General features: G+C 40.6%; 1 protein-coding gene across 2 annotated transcripts in view; it reads left to right on the top strand.

Annotated features, from left to right (window-relative positions):
• The window catches only part of LRP12 (LDL receptor related protein 12), a 61,487-nt gene extending 46,231 nt beyond the window's left edge, over window positions 1–15,256 (top strand). For both annotated transcript variants that reach the window (XM_015407289.1, XM_015407288.1), the window contains 5 exons: window positions 4,002–4,137; window positions 6,899–7,101; window positions 8,011–9,109; window positions 10,488–10,620; window positions 14,269–15,256. In XM_015407289.1, the coding sequence (XP_015262775.1) occupies window positions 4,002–4,137; window positions 6,899–7,101; window positions 8,011–9,109; window positions 10,488–10,620; window positions 14,269–15,129 (2,432 nt within the window). In that variant the 3' untranslated portion in view covers window positions 15,130–15,256. The remainder of the gene's footprint in view (window positions 1–4,001; window positions 4,138–6,898; window positions 7,102–8,010; window positions 9,110–10,487; window positions 10,621–14,268) is intronic.
• Window positions 15,257–23,031: the final 7,775 nt, after the last annotated feature.

Here is a 23,031-nt window from a genome sequence, read left to right as displayed (position 1 = left end):
GTCCTAGTAAGAAACTTGGCTGGAAATTCATTGGTCCTTTCAAAGTGCGTAGAGTTATAAATGCTGTTGCTGTTGAATTGCCTAAGAACCTGAAGTCACTGCATTCGGTTTTCCACATGAGTCTCCTAAAAAAGGACACTGGCCAATGCCACTGGAGGCCCAGTCGCGACCCTCCCCCCCATTTTGATTGATGGGGAGGAACATTTTGAAATTGCTGACATTTTGGCCTCCAAAGTAAAACGTGGTAAACTGTGGTATCTGATCCAATGGGTTGCTTTCGGACCCCAGCACCAAGAATGGGTGGAAGAAGGGGATATTCGGGCCCCTTATATGCTCAGAAACTTTCACCAACGGTTCCCGGACAAACCGGGAGGTCTCCCGCCGAACCCGGGAGTTGGAGGTTAAGGTGTATTTTCGGGAGGGCAGTATGTCAGCTAGCTGCCATTATGTCTGGTGTATATGGTATTCCCTCTGCAAGCTGTTACACCCATCCCCCCCCCCTGTGTGTCATCTTGCTTGATTGTATTGCATGTGTAGCTTCGCAGAAACTGGCCAAGGTCGAGCAGCTGGAGGTGGGAGTCGTGGTATTGCTTCGCTGTTATGGTTAGCTTGCCTGAGAACTGATGTTGTGTATAATGTAGGACCGTTATGTTCCCAAGGAATTGGGCGCGCGTTCGCTGTTCTATTCCCGCCAGAGGGAAAGGGGCTAATTGGCCCTTACCTGGTTCAAGTTCCTTTATTATGTAGTCCCAGTGTGATTGCAGTTATTCCTAACAATGTCCTTGTTCTTGATCGAACCATCGCTTTGAAATAAATTTTGCTTTACTTTTAAACGTGGATTTATTTTGAATGCTTGGGGATCTAACAATACCGCAGCTTAAAAGTAGAAATAGAAGGTGATTCTGCTGACAAATAGCCCATATATTTGAAGTCCAAATAAATACAGAGACTTTACTTTTTTGTAGTGCCTTAAATATGCATGATTGGTCTCCTTGGTGAACTGATTCCAGACAGCTAAGTTCAGCACACAAGAAACTTGCTTCATTGATTCCTTGCCAGGACATCCCCCACTTATCTCAGTAGGCAGAGCTCTTATTTGTTTATTTATTTATAGCCCATCCTCCCCTGTACAACAGGGCTCAGAGTGGATAACAACATATTTGTAAATCAATATCTATAAAATTAGGCTATTAACACAATTCTTATAACAATATTAACAGTTAAAATGAACAATTAAAAGATGGTGCATGAAGAGAGAAACACGACCTGGTGTCCCTTATCGAGGGGGAGAGTGAACATCCTACAATTAGTCAATATAAAATAGCAGACACAAGATGGGGAAAGGGGGGGAGAGGAGAAAGGAAAAGGGGGAGGCCAAGCTAGAGTGAAAACTGTTGGCTGCTCTCATCCATAAGCCTGGCGGAACATCTCTGTCTTGCAGGCCTTGTGGAACTTCATCAAATCACACAGGGCCCGGATCTCACTCAGCAGGGCGTTCCACTGGGTCAGAGCAAGGACCGAAAAAGCCCTGGCTCTGTTCAAGGACAGCTGGATACTTTTCAGGCCAGGGATCACCAGTAGGTCATTGTTCATTGAGTGTAAAGCTCTTTCGGTGATGTACCAGAAAGGCGGTTCTGAAGGTATACAAAAAAGAATTGTTCCCTACAATATCCACTGTCCCTGGCCATTTTGGTCTTTGTGGATAAGAACTAGCAACTTGAGTTGAATGTTTTAAGTTCACTATTTTAAAAAAACTAAAAAGTAATTCATACATATAAGTGGCAAGACTGATTTCTGTAGTCATTTTTGAGATTCTTTTTTTGATTTTGAGAGCCTGTTTGGTGTAGTGGTTAAGTGCGTGGAGAACCGGGTTTGATTCCCCACTCCTCCACTTGCACCTGGCTGGATGACCTTGGGCAAGCCATAGTTCTGATCAGAGCTGTCCTTGAAAAAGAGCAGTTTCTGTCAAGAGCTCTCTCAGCCCCACCTACCTCACAGGGTGTCTGTTGTGGAGAGGGGAAGGGGAAGGAATTGTAAGCCGCTCTGAGACACCTTTGGGTAGTGAAGGGTGGGGTATAAATCCAATCTCCTCTTCTTCTGTGATCCCCCCCCCCATATGTGTGTATGGAGGTACAGCTGAGTTGTTAGCTGAATCTCCAAGGTACTGGTATTTTGGTGTATTATTAGGTGTTACATTGGAGTTGGTGTTTGTAACATACTTTGAATCTTTAAAGATAGCATCATCAGAGGAAATGCTAGAACAACATCTGCAGTTACTTGATATCAACATTCATGCTTTATGAAATTGGTTTGTTTTCTGTGATATTTATCTTCTCAGAATACCAATTTTTGTCCCATACTATGAGCTTCACATAACAGGCTGTTTGAACATGTGCATAGTAGTAATAGAGAATCCCAAAGAGTAATGGGGTAAGAGCACCACCTAATGGGTGCTTAAACAAAACCAATAAATCTTCTGTAGAACTAGAGTATCACCAGTACATTGGTAAAAAATCAGACTTCTGAATCCCAAGGATTCCATTTATGCAGCATAAAACTGTTTCACTGAAACTCAGTTTTTAGTTTCTGAACTGAAATTTGCAAATATCCTTTTATTAACAGTTTATTTATGAGCAACTGTAGTTCTTTTAATATGCACCATTTCCCCTGCATACTGTCATATGTGAAAAATTACATGTGTCTATTTGCCATGTGTAAATAAATTTGAAAGTTGTTAATGGTACATGTATTTTTTTAACTTGCCAAGATGTGCCCATTTTATTATCTGCTCTTGGTAGTACAGCTGTCAATGTTTTACCATTGTTCTAATCTATCTGACAATAAAAATAATTCTGTGAGTTTGAATGATGTATTTTGCCAGTGTTCTTGCTTAGACACAAGTAATTAGGGAACCGTCCTCTGCTACAGGGGTGGCCAAACTGTGACTCGGGAGCCGCATGCGACTCTTTTATACATATTGTGTGGCTCCTGGCTGGGCAGCTGGGGAAGTGAAGCGGAGGCATGCCCCCCCCCCCCCCCCGATCGGTCTTCCCTTCCCCAGCCAGTTCTCCTTCCTGGATAGGCTCTCTCCCCCCCCCAGCCTACAAATATCATTGGACAAATGAATATCATAATCAATATCTATTTTACCCCTTTTGTTTTTGGCAGTCTCATTTAATGTTAATAAAAAGCAAATTTACATATTTTTCAATAAAAATGTATGTGTAATATTTGTTCATGTCATGCAGCTCTCAGACATCTGATGTTTATTCTATGTGGCTCTTACGTTAAGCAAGTTTGGCCACTCCTGCTCTGGTACAAAGTAACTTGTTAGGTTGTGCGGTCAAACTGCTTATAAACTACCATGTTTTCAAAGAAATATATATATATCATTGTTATAACTCCAGATGATAAGGTTTGGATCCTATGCATTAGGAGTGAAGCTGTGCTAGATAAAGGGTACTACTGTACTCTTCTGTGCCAACCACATTATGCTGCAGTGGCTGTGGACCCTTAGGGTCGTCACAGGATGACAGGGGGCTACAGTAGGAGAGGGAACTGGTGAAAATTGCCTCCCCCCCTTTCTCTGAGCAGTTTAGAAACAACGCTAGCTTCTGCAAGTGGGAGAGGAAGATAAGATCCAAGTAGGGTTCCCAAGTCCGAGTGGCGCTCGAGCAGGGGACTCCAGCGCTGCTCCGGGAGCTTTCCCTCGGATGACTGTGGCCCCACTCCCAGCGTGCCCAGCGTGGTTGTGTCAATTCCGGGTGATGTGCATGCCGCGTGCTTTGGGGGTGGGGTCCCCCCCCGGGGCCCGATCCACCGGCAGTGGGGAACGGGCCTCTGGGGCGGGGGTTTCCCTGCCCCCCAGGGGGACTTGGCAAGCCTAGATCCAAACCTAAGTATTCTGTGTCTTGAGTGAAGTCTTATTTTAGGAAATTATGTTCTTCTGCACTAAGCCTTGGCAGAAATAACTCTAATGACATTATTTCATATCTTTGCAGCTTGTGGAGATATTCCAGAACAAATTAGAGGACCAACTGGGATAATCACTAGCCCAGGCTGGCCTCTTGAATATCCTGCCAGAATCAACTGCAGCTGGTATATTCGTGCAAACCCAGGGGAAGTTATTACAATAAGGTAATCCGTGTACTGTACTATTACTACTGTGTACTACTTACACAGAAAATCACTTTTTGTAAATGTTTGATTTATTATACTTATTTAACATACCAATACCTGCCACATAGAAGCCGTCTCAGGAGCAAACAAGCTAACAATAAACCACTAAAACAGTCAACAAAACCAATAAAGCTGCTTTAGAATAAATAATTGGGCAAGATTGGAATTGGGGGGGTGGGGAGACATAATCAGAGTAACCAAAACTAACAAAAAGCCCAGGAAAATAAAATGTTTCACTGGGCACCCAAGGCTCAGCAAGCTTGTGGTACTAAGTAGATGTCTATGTTGTAGGAATGTCAGAAAAAGCCTTAATTCTGTTGCATGCTCAGCTGTTTTCCAAAAGCTAAGGGCATGCAGAACAGGACCTCTGAAGGTGATTTTAACAACTTCATGTAGGAAAAAGTGATCCTTTATAGTCTGTTCTTTTAGATCTTATTTTTTGCCTCTCTCACATTTTGTTTTCCTTTTAATTCAGACATTCAGATATGCAGTAGCACTGAGCATCATTAAAGTTGCAGAATTCAAGTCTTTCACACTTGCCACTTTCCTGCCAACCCCAACCGATTGGACTCAGTATTTCTCTGACATTTTATCAGACCTTCAAGCTGCTGTTTAGTTTTTAATTATAATTATGTAGAATAATAATTTTTACAAGTTGTGCCAGCGTGCTCAGTTTAAGATGATATTTTACATACTGGGTCATATAGTTTTGACTTTGTGTCATCATCAGTACATTAGCTAAGGTGTCTTTAAAGGGAACTAAAACTATTAATTGGAAATAAGTATGAATACAATTCTTTTTGTTTTTTAAAAAATATAGTATAATTACAAACTTGAAACAGAAAATATATAGAAAACACGACAACATTGGTGGCAAGCCTAGATGTAAACATCTATAAAGGGCTTCCAAATATCTAAAAATATGTCCATACGCAATTCGCGTCTATATGCCATGCATTCAAAACTAAATACAGTTTGGGGAAAACAGCGAGGAAAGAATGCTGCCCTCATTATCGTGTGAGCTTCCTGGTGACATATGGTTTGGCATAATGAGAAACTAGCATAGTGGTCTAGGTGAATCCTTTACTTTGATTGCTGAGGTTGAGTGGGGAGCTTGGACTAGTCCCATGAAGTTGTGACCCTTTTTTCCCCCAGGTAGCTGATCTCTTCCCCCCTCCCTCCCTCCCACCCTCCCTGTGCCATACCACAAACTGCTTTTGAAACCCTTCTCATTTCAGTAGCAGTTGATTTTGTGACATGGAATGCTGCTGTTCAGTAATGCCCACTTGGCTCATGAAACATGAATCAGATGTGTGGCTTGTTTTCTGAGATGCATACAAGTACGAAAAGTCAAAGCTCAAAATGCTTTGGTCACAAACTGTAACTGCTCAGAAACAAAGGTGCAGAAGTCATTATAGTCCCAGAAGTATAAGGGTCATTTGGAAGGAAAGAATTGTAAACCCACAGAAGTTGCTTAAAATGTAAAATTCATTCCTCCCTAGGCTAGCTAATTGGAAATTACAAAGGAGAATTTAATTAGTACCTTGGGACTAACTTGAGAGTCTTTTGGACTGCACAGAAATAGGTCCGCATGAAACATTCACATTTAAGTTTGCAAAAGGGCAGAGATCTGTGTGAAGTATACCATGTTATCACTGCAGTCTTGAATAGGGAGAGACACTGGATTGCAGTGGTTGAAGAGGTAAGATACCCAAGATTAGCAGACACCCTGTGCAGAGAACAGGAAAACAGGGAAGCTGCATAAATGCTTGCTTTTTGCAGCTCATCTCACTTGTGTTTAGCCTTATTAGAAAGTTTTGAAATAAGCAGCTACAGAAAACACACGTTTCTCATTTCACCCCCTAAAAGCTTGTTTAATTTTATGTTTACAGGTTTCATTTGAGGAAGCTGTTTCCCTGACATCTTACTTTCCATTGTTAGAATTTGAAATTTGTCAAATGAGTAATACTTAGAAGCAAATCTTTAATGACTGAGGACTTCTTGGAAGGCAGATTCATTTGAGTGTGGGCTAGAATTTGGTAGCGAGAGACAGAGAATATTATGCAGAAAATCCTGCATGAACATCTTGTTTCAAATAAAAGATTTACCTGGAGAATAATGCGAAAATTCCACATCAAAAAAACTGCAGAGTTTGGATTTCTGCTCAGTTCAGCCATACTGATTAGTATTGCAGAGAAAGAAAAAACCTCTATTGATACTGATTCTAGATAATACTAGGGAAAACTCCATTTCTTAACAGTAATTTTTTGGGATGATACTTAAGACAAAAGGTATATATGAAATTTTCTATATGGAAAATCATTTGTTTGCAAGAAGCAGTTAATGCCTTCACTTCTGAGTGCAGGGTCTCTTTTTAGGAGAAAGGTAGGCTTCAGAGATTTGAAAGAAGAAACAGAGAATTTTGTAATGGAGGTATTATGAAAGCATGTGTAAGCCATAATAGCTAAATATGAGCTACAGACAATTCTTTACAGTTCCAGACTTATAAAGGTCCTTTTCACAGTCGGGATAGTAAAAATTCAGGTTTAGTTTTGCAGAACTGAAATGAGGGGAAATTACTCAGGTGTATGTAATTCTTGGAAAGCACCCTAGAGTCTTGATAAAGCTCATAGTTGCAAAGACTGATCTAAAAATCTATATGGCTTTAAATAGCTTGTTAAATGATGCAGATTTTGAACATTCTTCATTCTTTTCGTAGTTTTCAGGACTTCGATGTTCAGGGATCACGGCGATGCAGTTCCGATTGGCTAACGATAGGGGCCTACAAAAACATGGAAGGTTACAGAGCATGTGGGTCTTCTATTCCCTCTCCGTACATCTCTTCACAAGACCATGTTTGGATCAGATTTCATTCAGATGAAAGTATATCAAGGAAAGGTTTCAGATTGACGTATTTTGCAGGTAAGTGTCAAATACAGAAAGGTTACAATACAATATTTCCATTTTGCCTTATGATGCCTTTCCTTTTTGTGTATGTTTAAAAAGTGTTGTGTATCAATTTCTCTCATGTTTTCTGAAGACAAGCCTGCCATTCTTTTTTTTAATTGGACAATTTAAAAAGCTGTTGCTCACAGACATGGAGCTATTGTTAAAAGTGGATATTTCCCTGCTTTCTTCGGCTAGTCCCAAATTTTACAATCTATACTATCTACCTTTGATAGATCCTAGAATCTGGTGGGTAGCCACATTGGTCTAAAGCTTGAATAAAACTTTGTGGGTCTTAATATTTATTACCTTGGCTCTGTTCCCCCCCCCCAGTTGAACAGACAATAGCCATAAACTAAGTTTATTATTTTAATCTGTTAAAAACATCTTCATTATTCTGCATGCTAATTCACTGCCCATCCTCTATACATATGACTGTTATTTCTATTTCCATTTCATTGTGTCTGAAGAAGTGTGTGTACACACGAAAGCTAACCTTGAATAAAACGTCGTTGGTCTTAAAAGTGCCACTGGACCCAAGTTTTGTTTTTATAAATCCTGTGCATTTTGTATTTTGGTGTCCTTTGTTTTTAATTATAAAAACCAGAATCTGAAATATAGCATACAGAACTGTTCAAATTATATTATTTTATTGTCAGCTGAAAGAAACGGAATTATTTTATTGTTAGTTGAAAGAAACTGAATTAATCACATTGGTCTAAATAACCTGTTTTAAAATACTCTCCTTTGGCCGACACTGCGTTTTAATTATGATTGATGGCAAAAGCCGTAACTATTACAACTATTCTTCAGTGGAAAGAAAATAACGGTATTAATTTGGAAAACGAAATTAATATATTTTTTAAACGTTAAATTTTTTTTTAGGGAAATCTAATGAGCTGAGCTGTGATTGTAACCAGTTCCATTGTGCTAATGGGAAGTGTATTCCAGAGTCTTGGAAATGTAATAACATGGATGAATGTGGAGACAAGTCTGATGAAGAAACCTGTGCCAAAGCAAATCCTCCAACTCCTCCTTCATTCCAGCCATGTGCATACAACCAGTTCCAGTGTCTGTCTCGCCTCAAAGTTTATACTTGCTTTCCAGAATCTTTAAAATGTGATGGAAACATTGACTGTCTTGACTTCGGAGATGAAATAGACTGTGATGTCCCAACTTGCGGACAGTGGTTAAAATATTTTTATGGTACGTTCAATTCTCCTAATTACCCAGACTTTTACCCTCCAGGGAGCAATTGCACTTGGCTGATAGACACTGGGGATCATCGCAAAGTTATTTTGCGTTTCACTGACTTTAAACTTGACGGTACTGGTTACGGGGACTATGTCAAAATATATGATGGATTGGAGGAGAATCCTCGCAAGCTGTTGCGTGTTCTAACTGCATTTGATTCTCATGCCCCTCTTACAGTAGTTTCTTCTTCTGGTCAAATCAGAGTGCATTTTTGTGCTGATAAAGTGAATGCTGCAAGAGGATTTAATGCTACTTATCAAGTAGATGGCTTCTGTCTTCCATGGGAAATCCCATGTGGGGGAAACTGGGGTTGTTACACAGAACAACAGCGCTGTGATGGCTATTGGCATTGCCCAAATGGAAGGGATGAAACCAACTGCACCATGTGTCAAAAAGAAGAATTTCCTTGTTCTCGGAATGGTGCCTGCTATCCACGTTCTGACCGCTGCAACTACCAAAATCACTGCCCAAATGGTTCGGATGAAAAGAACTGCTTCTTTTGCCAGCCAGGAAACTTCCACTGCAAAAATAATCGATGTGTGTTTGAAAGCTGGGTTTGTGATTCTCAAGATGATTGTGGTGATGGTAGTGATGAAGAAAATTGCCCGGTCATTGTGCCCACCAGGGTAATAACTGCTGCTGTCATTGGTAGCCTTATTTGTGGGTTGCTCCTTGTGATTGCTTTGGGGTGCACTTGTAAGCTGTATTCGTTGAGAATGTTTGAACGAAGGTACGTATTGTATCATAAAACCTAAGCAACTTATTTTTATGTCTGATTTACCCAACCAAAATGTTGAAGTCTAGGCATGACAGTGGGTGTTTACTGTGATGTAGTGTACATTTTTTCCCTAGTCTGGAAGTCTCCATTAGTACAGTTCCTATGATGAAGAACCATGAATTAAAATGGCCTCTACACAGGCTGCCACTGTTGTGGTGTGGGTTGGTCCCTTTCCACAGCCCCCCAGTCTGGAAGAGCCCATCTTTCCCAAACAAGGTACAACACAAGTGGAGGCCTCTGGATACCCAAGGGCTTCATTAACCTGAGCTAAGCTTTAGAGCTTTCAACCCAAGTTGGCCATGAAATAGTTTGCTAGGGAGATTTGCCAGATTCCTCCATGGCTTCTAATAGTTTATTCTGAAATGTTACCTACTTTCTTGAACAGAAATGAACAGTAGTCATGTTCTTAAATGTACCTTACGGGTCAACAGAATTGTAGTTTAGTACTTGGGCCTGTGGCCATGAGGGGTGGCCTGGGCATAGGCATGCCACTGACCTCACTGAGCTGTGCCCAGGAGGAGGAGGCAGGGTTGCAAGGGGGTGCACGGGGGGAAGTCTTCTTGCTTCTGCAGTTGACTTCAGCTGTAGAAGCAGGAAGAAACCCAGAGAGCCCACACCTCTCCCAACAGTTGGAGAGGTGCGGGGGGGGGAGGTATTTTGTTGATAATTATCTTTTTGCTTGAACATTTAGGAAATCCTCTTGGTCTCTGTTGTAGATTGTTAGCTTGCTTCTCATGTTCCCATCCCTGCAGACCACAGGGCAGATTATGAATTAGATCAAAGCGATTGTTTTCTCCTTACTTTAGATTTCTGCTGGCCTTTTCTCTCTTCCCTATTTTTCCATCTTCTGTTACTTTCTTCCCCCTCCCTCTTTGCTTTTCCCTCCTGTCATCTTCTCACTCTCTATATGATCACTTCGCCAGCACCCCATATCATTACCATCTGCCTCACCTTTCCTGATTCTTACCCATCCCCACCCTTCTTGTTCTCCACCCACTATCCTTCCTCCAGAATTTTCCCTTACTGTCTCTCTCCTGTTTTTCAGCTTTCGTTATCTACATGGAGGCCATGTCTTTAGAACTGTCTGTACTGTCTGTTATGCTGTGTTCTTCTGTTCATCACCTTATCAAGGAATTTAAGTGCAAATAGAAGCAGGCAAAGAAATATTTCACATAATACTCGGGAAATAGAAATTCAGATTTGTTCATACATATTGGCAACAATTCCGTGTTAACCTGTCAAAATGTATCCTGGATACAGTTGTAATGTTCTCATCTGTAATATTAAACTGGCTTCAACTGTTTTTAATTTCTTTGTACTCTTAAAAAAGATCATTTGAGACACAGTTGTCAAGGGTTGAAGCTGAGTTGTTAAGAAGAGAAGCCCCTCCTTCTTATGGGCAGTTGATTGCTCAGGGCTTAATCCCACCTGTTGAAGACTTCCCTGTTTGTTCACCAAATCAGGTAAGACGTTGTGTGTTCTCTAAGAGGCTGCACATTCTCCGGTGTCTTCCTCTGGATTGTAGCCAGTCTGTGGTTGTAGCCAGTATGTGGTAATTTTAATTTGAATAATTTGTTGCATATGCCTGGCACATCAGTCAATATTTGTCAGTTGACTGCTGGTTATTCAATTCAGTTTATTACGGGTCTATATGACCGAAGTCTTGACCAAAAGAGAATGCAAAAGGGGTAAGACTGCTGATTATTTGACAATGGTCAAATGTTTCATGAAGCCAACAGAGATGTTAAGGAATGGAAAAATGGGAGGCAGGTCAAGTATTTTTTAAAAAACATTTTCAGTGGCAGCTTTGGGTAAGCTCTGAAACAAAAACTGTGAAATATTTTCTCACTTGAATGAGTGAAATGCACTTTTAAAAGGTCCTCAGTCAAAAGGTTGAGCATTAAAATGCTTGTCACAACTTTCAACACTAGATAATATTTCCCACATATATGGTAGACCATACAACATATTTTCAAGGGTATATTTGCTGTTTAAATAGTTTGGGCTACAATTAATATGCTATAATGCGTTTGATAATACTTGATTACAGAGTTCAGTGATACAAAGTTTAACTTGATATTGAAATTACTCTGGTAGTCCATGTAAATTGGGTCCTTCCCCTCCTTCCCACAGTCCTTAATCAAGAAGTAGAGGGGAATCTGAGTGTGTGTGTGTGAGAGAGACTGTCCCACTTGCACCGCCTCCACCACTGTGTAAATTGGGTCCTTCCCCTCCTTCCCACTGTCCTTAATCAAAAAGTAGAGGGGAATCTTGAGTGTGTGTGTGAGAGAGAGACTGTCCCACTTGCACTGCCTCCACCACTAGGCCTTTTTTCCTTACCTGCCTGTATTGCCCAACTCAGGATATCCAGATAGCCACCATCTTCCTGGGAGGTGGGCAAGTGGTTAGCTGCATCCTGCTTATTTGTCTCCATAAAGGAAATTCCTTCAGCCTGAAAGAGGAGTTTTATGGCTCTCTTCCCAAGCAAGAATGTTTTCTCTGAGATCAGAGCATGTTAATCAACGTATCCTTCATTCACAGTCCTGTTGTGATTGTACAATATTGTTTCTGTCCAGATAATACTATTTTCTTGTGTTCATGGCAACATTTTTATTCTAACGTCAACTTTTATTTTCTGCTGCCTCTCAGAAGGCAAAAATTAAGGTACATGTGCTAAGGTACCAAAGGGAGCAAGTAGCACCTCACACATTTGAGTATTTGGATATGTTTGCAGTTTTGCTTGTAGAGAACTAGGGAAGCAATCCTTAGGAAGTCTACTCAGAAGTATGTCTTGTGTTATTCACTAGGGCTTCCTGCCAGGAAAAGTGCCACTATATTGCAGCCTAAAGGCATTTATGCTTTTTAAGTTTCATAAATATGCCAAATAGTACAATTTTATATGTTAATGGGGTTATAAATTATGCATTTTATGGCATTTAAACACTAGAATATGTTTAGGTTTGATAGGAGAATGCTGCATATATTTCACTCCCCACACACACACACAATTTATAGGTTCCCCCCCCCTGGAAAAACACTTCCCTACCCTGCCATGGAAATTTTAGATCTCTAGAAGACAAGAACACTACCAAATAGGTGGTATCTTGCCTTTTAATTTAATTATGGCATGGAAATTTTTGATCTCTAGAAGACAAGAACACTACCAAATAGGTGGTATCTTGCCTTTTAATTTAATTATAGCATCATTTCTTCAGAATGTGAGCTGCTTGCATTTTTGCCCTGTAGTATTCATAGGCAGTCGTAGCAGCACAGTTAAATCTCTTATACTGGTCGACCATGAATGTCTCCAAACAGACTTTTAAAGAATAGTTGCTGCTACTTTGCTTAATTTCTGGTTCCATCTTTTTAAATGGTAACTGTAGACTGATCCTGCAAAGCAAAAAAGATCTGCTGACTGAATCACATGCTAGGCTAACCTTCTGAAGCGTGGATTGGACCGCAGGGGATTATAACTTTTTATATCTCATTTCTATGTATTTTCTATATATCTCTCCTTACACCCCTTCCTGGAAGAGAGGAATTGCTTTAAAGGAACAGTCACAAACCTCATAAATCTGTCTACATTTCCAAGAATAAAAATATCTAGGACTTTTGGGCAGGGAGGGAGAAAGAAGAAGCTGAATTTCTTCTGGTCACCCTTCTAAGTTCCTAGGTCCAAACAATTAGCTGCCTGGCCTGCCTCAATTTAGTATTGAAATCATTTAAACTAGTAACTTTTGAGATATCTCATAACTTAATTTCCTGCATACAAGTTTGAAGGGTAGGTCTGGTTCTGTATCCAGTGTGTAGGGCTGTGAAAATATTTAAGAATCTCTAAATGACTGCAGTTTCAGATTCTCGGTATTAGCCATCTGAATGACTGAATACCACGTGAATAATTTTTCACATTCTCAAGACTGGTCTGAATAACCATTTGGCACCTTATTATGAGGATGTTGTTCTTAATTTCTTGGTACTCTTGAGTGATGTTTGCTGTTGGAGGCAGAAAGCGCATTCAGTGAACTGAACTTTTGATTTTCTGACTAGAACAAATTTTGCTTCCTGCTGTCCTCACATGCTCCCTCCTCCCCCGCTTCCACATGCATAGAGTATTATTGAAAGCTGCCTGATTTCAGAAGAGAAGTCAGACTACATTTGCTGCTGTGCCAGCAATATGTGTTTTCTGCATTACTTTGTTTTACCACCACATGGTGGCGCTTAATACCTTGCTATGTAAATCTCCTCAGTCTTTACCATTAGTTGAGATTCATAGAACAAATTTAGAGTCCAGTGGCGCCTTTAAGACCAAGAATAACCAATTCTTCCAAAAGTCAATGACTTTTCCAGTCACTTTTATCTGTTCTCTGTACACAAATGTAATTTAGGCATAGCAAAATCTAGCTCTTTGTAGTTGTGGCCTTCTGTATGGAGTCATATGACCCTTTCTCCATGCAAGGTATTTGTCTCTAGCAGAAGTAGCCTCCAGCTCACACATTTTTGTCTTTGCTCAGGAAGGATGGTTCCAGAGCAAAATAATTTATGCAGTAGCCAAATTACTTGCTCACAAATTTAATGCCAGTAGCTCACAAAGTAGAATTTTTGTTCACAAGACTCCACAGCTTAGAGGGAACATTGCCTGTGAGGTAGGTGAGGCTCTGAGAGAACTGCCGTTGAGAGAACAGCTCTGAGAGAACTTGTGACTGACCCAATGTCACACCAGCAGCTGCATGTGGAGGCGTGGGGAACCAAACCCTGTTCTCCCAGATTAGAGTTCCTGCTCCTAACCACTACACCAAACTAGGGAGTGGCCAGGATGAAAATTAGTTTCACAGGTAGGGCCAACAAGAAATCACAGATTGTATCTTTATTAACAAACACAATCAGACCTGCTCCTAACCACTACACCAAACTAGGGAGTGGCCAGGATGAAAATTAGTTTCACAGGTAGGGCCAACAAGAAATCACAGATTGATTCTTTATTAACAAACACAATCAGACAGACAGTCAGCCTGGAGAAATGAAATGGATTCTTCATTCTTCTTAGGTGTATGCATGTGTATTTTTTTCTTCATAGCTTTTAACTTGTATCTATGTTTTTTTTCCTCTTTCAGGCTTCGGTTTTAGAAAATCTGAGACTAGCAGTGCGATCTCAGCTTGGGTTTACCTCCATTAGGCTTCCAATTGCTGGACGGTCAACTAATATTTGGAACCGAATCTTTAATTTTGCAAGATCTCGTCATTCTGGGTCTCTGGCATTAGTTTCATCGGATGGAGATGATATTACCAGCCAGAATGCCAACAGAGAAGCTGAAAGAAATGGCTCTCACCGAAGTCTCTTTTCAGTGGAATCTGATGATACAGACACGGAAACTGAAAGAAGAGACACAGCGGGTGCAGTTGGTGGCATTGCTGCTACTTTGCCTCAAAAGGTCCCTCCTGTGACAGCAGTGGAAGCCACTGTAGTCTGTGGAACTTCCTCAGTTCAGAATACCAGCAGTAGTACGGATAGCGGAAGGGAAGCAGCCAGTGCAGAGCACCCAAATTCAAGTCCAGGACGCCATCAGTTTTCTAATGCACTAAGTCGTATGACTCAAGGGTTACGTTGGGTACGCTTCACTTTAGGGAGATCAAGTTCAGTAAATCAGAACCAAAGTCCTTTGAGACAGCTCGATAATGGGGTGGGTGGAGGAAGAGATGAAGATGACGATGTTGAAATGCTAATTCCAGTTTCTGATGTAGCATCGGACTTTGACGTGAATGACTGCTCAAGACCTCTACTTGATCTCACCTCAGACCATGGACAAGGGCTTCGACAGCCTCATACTACGACGCATAGTGGGACACGGTCCTGTAATCGAGATGGTCCCTGTGAGCGCTGTGGGATGGTACATACTGCTCAGATACCTGACACTTGCTTAGAAGCAACACTGAAAAATGAAACTAGCGATGATGAGGCTTTGCTACTTTGTTAAGAGTATGGATTGAATGGGTGGGGTTGTATGCAAGTTGGAGCAATATTGGTGATCGTTTTGTACTTCGTAATTAAAGAAAAACTGGGGGCGGGTTTGTTTCCAAAAAAAAAGAAAGAAAAGAATCCAGGGCAAATCATGTTACTTAAAAACATTTTATTGTGCATGACTTATTTGTCATGTGGGCATATAATGCAAAAGTTTTCCCAGCTCAGCATACATAATGTACATCCTTTATAATGTGGTTATTCTTTAAAGGTCATCTTCTGAGGCCTTTTTCCGCAGTTGCTTTTCCTATTTGTATTCTTAAAGCTTGTTTAGGGAACTGACCAGATTTAGCATATTTATAATGTATGAAAATAACGAGCAACAAAAGATTTTTGTGGAGTTCTGCAATACACCTATTCCAGACTTGTCATCTGACAAGGCTGAACGCTGAAGAAAAACTGTACACATCCAGCATGCATCTGTTGTTGGTTCCCTTGCACATACTTTAAGGATTAAGGCAGGATGAGATGGGAAATGATCCTCAACATCAGATAGGTTTAACATGGTGTGTAATTCACAACAGAAACTTGGCTGCTCAACTACTTCAGGCTACGCGCCACTCACTCCAGGTTGACTGGCTAGTTTGTACAGAATATTTATTCCCCTTTGAAGTAAAATCTAATGTACTATTGCCAATATAATTTTACTAAATGCTGGCTATTGCTAAATATTTTTTTCCTTTTGTGGTTTATAATATTTTGTCTAATTGTTACTGAATGTCATCATGTTGAACTTTTTCAGAGGGAGGAGAGAATTTCTCCAACACACTATATATTATTATTTTCTTTTAAGAATTCAAAAAGCAGTTAACTTAGGTAAACGGAGGGCAAAAAAATCTTTTGTAGTTTTTATAACATTGACTTTAATAAGTTGGTCTAGAATGGTACAACCAAATAAGGTGTAAAATTCAAAGTAACTTTTCCATCTATCTTTTAAGATAGATAGCTGAAGCCGTTAAAATATGCATTAATTCTTGTATATAATGTGTTTTTCTAAAGAAGCTGAAACAGGTACATGTTACTCAAGAAAATATGTTTCAACTGCTAATCGATCTTATCCCTAATAGGGTTTAAATTTGTTTTGGTCTAAAGGGATTTGCACTAAAATTATATTAAAGTCTCTGAAGAGCTTAGTGCACAAAGCACTATCACTTTACTATTCTCTAATACAGCAGTGAATATATATATAAATATTTCTATGGCTCTGGTTTTAGATTCTTGCTTTCATCAGTCATTGTTGCTGCAATTGAATTTCCTTTGCTTTACTAATTTCCTATTTATTCATTGTATTTAAGAGCTGGTTTATCTGGCATCAGTTTGTTGTGTGTTTTTTTAAAAAAATCAATGTATTTCAAGGTTTTTGTTTTTATTTTATTTGTTTCATCACATTGTTGGTGCAAAACAGACCATTGGGGGACAAATGTTCATAGCTTACAATTTTGTGACCAGCAGGTGGTTGTTGTTGCTACTAGGTGATATCGAGAACCTACATCTTTTGATAAGGTTAAATTTTGTCAGTTGCTGTTCTATTTATTCTTTGCCAGTCTAAGTAGGCTTAATGATTTAGTATGAAAAGTATTTTTGTGTGACTGTATGCTATTTATTAAATTTCACATAATTTTGCTGAATGTCATTTTAAAGCATGCTTAAAGTCTTGTGGATTTCTTGTCATGTTATATGCTGTCGGGAACATTGACAATGTTTTAAGGTGTATCAAATTAAAAAAATGTATTGAGAATTTTTAAACACGAGTAGAAAACATGGTATAAATCAAATTTAAGGTAATAACTTTGGTCATAGACCACTGGGAATGTGTGTGATACAAACAACTGTGAAATAATAGGTATGTTTCCTTGTTTGGAGATTATCTATTTCAACACTGTTACAGAAATATGGGAGTGCCGTAGGCTGTGTGATTTGCTCAACCTTGTTTGGAGATTATCTATTTCAACACTAGAAATATGGGAGTGCCGTAGGCTGTGTTATTTGCTCAACCCTTTGATGTCTTTGTAGAATGTGAGTATGGCCTAGTGATCTAAGTAGTCACATGTCCCACACCAGCATATGACTATTAACAGGCTGTACAAAGTTTGTGTGTTTGGTACTTAAGGATTTACCAACTTCTTGATACATGGGACACTTGTATTATTCCCTCTCCCCAGAATTGAAATAGGAAGCGCCCCGTTCTCTTTTGCACTCAGATGCATATGTATTTTCTCAGCCTGGCCCATTATGATGGACCATCATTCATCTTAAACCGCTTCCAAAATGTTCAGTATCTGGACAAATAAAAGGACAGATTATCTAGGATAAGTATCAACTTTTCAATTCAGTTGCCTATAGCTCTTAAGTCATAGAGCCAAGCTGGAAGGAAAATTGGGGAGGGGTCACCATCAGATTTGATGTAGGGTGGGAAGGAGGTAGCTGGCCTATTAGGATAACGAGAGCAGTAACCCCAACAGCTGCCTGTAGCCCCCTGTTGCCTGTCTCCTTACTACTACGGGGTGTGGCAGCCTGTAAGCAGCCCCTCCTTAGTATCACTCTTTGTGGAACTCTTCTGACAAACCTCTCCTGATGAAGGCTGTGCAGATATGAGTCTTTTTAAAGAAAAGTTACAGGAGACTAAATTTACTAGCTGAGCAAGAAATGAAATGGCCCATAATAGGGAAATTTTATGGCATTTATACCACATCTGCATACTGCTGTTTACAGCAATATGTTGCATTTTAATTCCTACTTGCTATATTGCTTCAAAAGAAACCTGCCATATCAATGGATAGATTGTTTTCCCTCAGATTATAGTTTTACTGGACCCACAGTAAACAGGTAGCGTGAATAATTCTGCATGCATATTGGATTACTCTCTTTGCAGACTTTCACAATGTAGGTTATGTTGAATAATGTTTGCTGTGAGAAGAGGAAATGTGCAAGCATTGAGGAGAGCAGCAAAGCATCCCTGTTCAACCAGGAGAACAGCAGACTTGTAACCATTGAATTTAATTCTATGATCAAATTACTGGTCCCCAGGTTGGCCAAAATGAAAACTCCTCACCGTGACCAAATCTCCTCTACACACGAAAATTAGAACACAAAACTAGTCATGGTCTATAGTAGCCCTGCATGGTTTTCACAGGAGAAGAAACCTCTGATTTCACAGGAGAAGATACAGCTTTATGTTGCAGGCAAGCTGACTTTTGGTATGGGCTGTGTGCCAGTTTTCTCTAATGATTCACTATCCTGTTGCAGGTGTTGAAGGCCATTAGTAATACCACAGTTATCGTTTAACCAGACCCATCACTACTGTTCAAGAGTTCTGTGTATCTCAAAAGAAAGGGGTAACCTATCTACTTTTAAGAAGTTGAAGTTATCCATGTTCCTTCAAAGCAAAAACCAAAGCAAAAGGGTCATGGTACTTGACTTGAAGTTATCCATGTTCCTTCAAAGCAAAATCCAAAGCAAAAGGTTCATGGACAGGAATGAAACATTATTTTGAGTAATTGTGGTTGGTCTTAAAGTATTGCATGCTTTTGTTCTTGGATTCTACCATTTTACCACATCACCAAACCATTAATCCCCGATCCTTTCTGTTATAATCCATGTGATGATTTTTGACAAAGTCTTCATCTTTGAAGATGGAATAAGAGACTTTCAGCAAAGACACAGACTTCAGAGAACATGTTTCAGGCTCAAATAAGATGCTGCTAGAAAGTACAATGTAGGAATGCTTTCCAAGGACAAGTGAGAGACCTCACAATACATACCTGAAAAGGCCAGGAGTGCAAAAGAATGAAGCAGCAGTATCAACAGCTGAGAGCTTTGTATAAAGCTGGGTGGAACAATTTGCTGGGAGCTAGAATGCCGTAGGTATCTCTACCACAAAGACAGTGCTTCAGGGCATTGCCTAGTATTGATAAGTACGGAAGAGACTATATGCAATGTTATAGAATTTCCAACTGAAAGCAAGGAGAATGTGTCTTCTCCTGTATGAGGATGAATCTGATGAACGTTGCTACCACTGCATGGAATTTAGGCTGTTTTAGAGGGCTATGAAACAATTGTGGTTATCACTGTAGACACAGATGTATTCATATTGTGTCTGAGATTTTAATGAGAGCATTGAACCATACTTGTTCCTGAAATGTGATTGATTATTCATCTTTGTGTTTGAGTGCAGGGAAATTTGATAAAGCCTTGGCAGAGATGTATGAAACTTTTCATTGAAATGTCTGTATACATCGGATGTGATAGTGTAAGTTCATTTGCTAGCAAAGGGAAAGAAAGTATACTATAATTATTGACCAGCAGTGAAGAAGCACAGAAGACTAGCTTGAACATCTGCCAGTTCAATTTCCATTCTGTTTGCCCATCAGAAGCAGGGAGCTGATTTTTTAAAATCAGTTTGGCTGTTCATGAACAGTTTGAGCCTGTTCATCTAGTTTTTACATATTCAAATATAACAGTACACTGTAGTCCCCAGTGGTTCACACAGGCCAGTGAGATTTCTAGTTTCCTCCCCCTCACAACTGATGTTTGCTGCATATCAGTCAGTACCCCAATCAACCAGCCAGTAGTTATAAACACTATATTTTATGCAGCCTTACTGATTGGTGCCTATTAAGTCCATGTTGAAGCTATTGTGTGCTGCTTACGTTTGCATCATTTTATGGAAAGTAGAGCTCCCCAGCATACAATTTAATTTCCTGACCCAACCATCCATGCCCCTGCTACAGAACTGGTTTTTATTATTACACAGGTGGCTCTCCCCCTTCCCGAAGGGAAATGATAGTCAACTACAGCAGCTGTTGCACAGCTGAAAAGCTCTTTGAAGTAGATGACAAGTCCAAAGAGTGAACACAGCTGTCGAATATGGTATATTTGCCTACTGAACATGTTCACCATGAAGTACACTGCATCCCTACTGAAGACCTTTTATTGAGTTGGTCCAGAGGGTTTTTATTCAGATCTTTTAAAAACAACCCTGGAGGCTTTTGTTGTACTCTAAAGCGTTCCACGGTAAATGTCAAAGATGTGAGATACTATCTTTTCTTTGCTAAGAAAGAAGGGAGGGTAGCAGTTGCCACCATAGAGGGTCTCTTTACTGAAACATGGATAATGTGAAAACTATGAAGGTGATTAGGGAAGGTCCCATACACACCAGGTCCTGTTGATAGGGGTCAGAGGTTGGAACCGAAAAGACAAGGCTGAGCAGCAGCTAATACACTAGATAGGGTGGTCTGCCAACACCTGAAGGTGTGCTTGACATAATGCATCAAGAAGTACAAGAAATAAATAAGATGGCTGGAAGATGCAGTTGCTGTCTCTCTCCAGGTTCTTTTTATGCCCATTGCTGAGTCAATTGAGCATGTATCTTTGACAAAAAATTTCCCTCCAAAGCTATAAAAGATATTAAGCATTTCACCTTGATGAACCAAATTGAGGGGATTATTAAAATTGTGTTTGCAAAGTACAGTGCTAGGAGGCAACACCAAGGGAAAACCTTGGCCTATGGCCACTGTATGAAACAGGATGCTGGACTAGATGGACCACTGGTCAGATCCAGCAGGGGTCGTCTTATGTTCTTACATTGCATGTCCCAGATGGTGATGGTTTGCTGTTCACCTTCAGTCTTCTATGCACAGGCAAGCCAATCAGAATTTTCTAGCTCTTAGGTCCTCAGAGGGGGTGCCCCTCCCATTGGAGCACATATAGCATCATTGCTATGCCCAAATGGTCATGGTGCTCTGGGGGGGGGAAGTACCTTTCCTCTGTTCTTCACCATCACATCATGAAGATTATTCTACATCTTTTTGGTGTGTTCTTTCTGTGAGGGATCATCTTCCCTTTTCTGTGAGAGACCCTCTTATATGACAGCATATGTTTATTACCCATACAAAATCTCACTGCACAAATTTAAGATGCCATTGGTGCAGAAGTCCTTTCTTTTCATTTGGAATATTTTATTCTTTAGCTTTGAGATGCACTTACAAATGTGTGTGTTTAATCCACAGTCTCTGAATATTTTGCCCCAAAAGCCACTGAAACAATTACACTGTTTAAAACTTTGAAATCAATGGCACTAAACCAATTTTAGTCTAGATACAACTGCCTTCTCTGGTAAGTGAATCCCAATGTTAGGAGCAATCCTAAGAAAGTCTATTCAGAAGTAAATCCCATTTTATTCAATGGAACTTACTCCCAGGAAAGTCTTCTTGAAATTGCAGCCTTAGTCTTGCAAATAAAAGTTAAGATCCCTGGGAAAGGGAGATTAATCTATTTTGTGCTTTGTGGATTATTTTCTGTCATGGGACACTGTCATTCTAAACCACTACACCAGGATTCCCCAACACGGTGCTTGTGGGTGCCATGATGCCCCATACACACACCTTTCCTGGCACCTGCCAAGCATTTTTAGAAAGTGGGTGAGGTCAGAGGGGGCTTTTGCCATGCAGCTCTTCTGACTGGCTATGCAGATCTCTAAAAAATGTTGCTTTGGCAGCCACTACAGCACTACATGACTGAAAGTATTTGAAAGGCTGTCACTTAGAGGAGGACAGGGAGCTGTTCCTATTGGCGGCCAGAGGATAGGACTCACAATAATGGGTTTAAATGAAGGGCGGAAAAGTACTGGCTGGAAACAAAGCCCATAAAAAGTCGCGATTTAAATCCTCCAGTCAGGACTGCCAATAATAAAAGTTAAATCGAACAAAATGCAGCCCTAACTAAAACTGTCTTCAGCTGCCTCCTGATCGACAATAAGGGGCCAGGTGAACCTCCCCGGAGAGGTTTTAATTCTGTCCCAAGTTTGGCAATTTTAGCGACAGTTCATGGAATATCTAATTCTAAACCCTGGGCCAATATGTTCAGATAAACTGGTGCCAGCCTTATAGCTCCCCTTCTGTGGCAATAATGCTTCATTGGAATAATCTATTACAATTGGCTATTTTTCTGAAGCTAAATAAGCATTATAGTGTAGGGGAGGAGAGAGTACACTTTACCTTGCGGGGATGATGCTTACCCCCACTAAGAATAGTATTTAAGACAATGTTTATGTAGTGGTGTAGTGGTTACGTGTGCAGACTCTAATCTGGGAGAACCGGGTTTGATTCCCCAACTCCTCCAGTTGCAGCTGCTGGTTGACCTTGGGCAAGCCATAGTTTTGTCAGAGCTGTTCTCTCAAGGACAATTCTGGAAAGAGCTCTCAGCCCCACCTGCCTCACAGGGTGTCTGTTGTGGGGAGAGGAAGGGGAAAGAGGTTGTAAGCCGCTCTGAGACGCCGAGTGAAGGGCGGGGTATAAATCCAATCTCTTCTCTTCTACACAGCAGACTCATAGTGCCATCCTTAGCAGTAGGTTTACCAGATTCCCACCCATGCTCAGTGTTGCCTGTCCTTAATCCAGTGAGTGGCAGGAGAAAAGGGAGGGGGGGGATAGCAATGGCACTGATACTCGACATCACTTTCGGGAGACCAGATCCCCCCAGTGAGTGGCAGGAGAAAAGGGAGGGGGGGCTAGCAATGGCACTGATACTTGACATCACTTTCGGAAGACCAGATCCCACACACACACAACACTGTAGGAACTGACCCAATCTCGCTGCTTCCCCATCTCAGGCTCTGTCCCCAAACAGCTCCCTGGGATCACCGGGATGGGTTTAAGATGGCAGGATCACACAGGAATGTGTTTGCATAGCACACTTGCTCTTCAGAAGACTTACCCAACGTTCTATCTGTAATCCTTAATAGTCCTCTAAAGAAAATTAGAAAGACCTCCCCCCCCATTATTTCAAATAGGGAGGGCTTGACACCAAGAGGATAGTAGTTTCTCTTGTGAGTTTGTGGCTTAGGTAAAATTTGAACTCT

This window comes from Gekko japonicus, unplaced genomic scaffold (genome assembly GCF_001447785.1).
Source record: "Gekko japonicus isolate JY-2015 unplaced genomic scaffold, Gekko_japonicus_V1.1 scaffold119, whole genome shotgun sequence".
Lineage (NCBI taxonomy): Eukaryota > Metazoa > Chordata > Lepidosauria > Squamata > Gekkonidae > Gekko > Gekko japonicus.
This window is presented reverse-complemented; position numbering and strand designations above follow the sequence as displayed.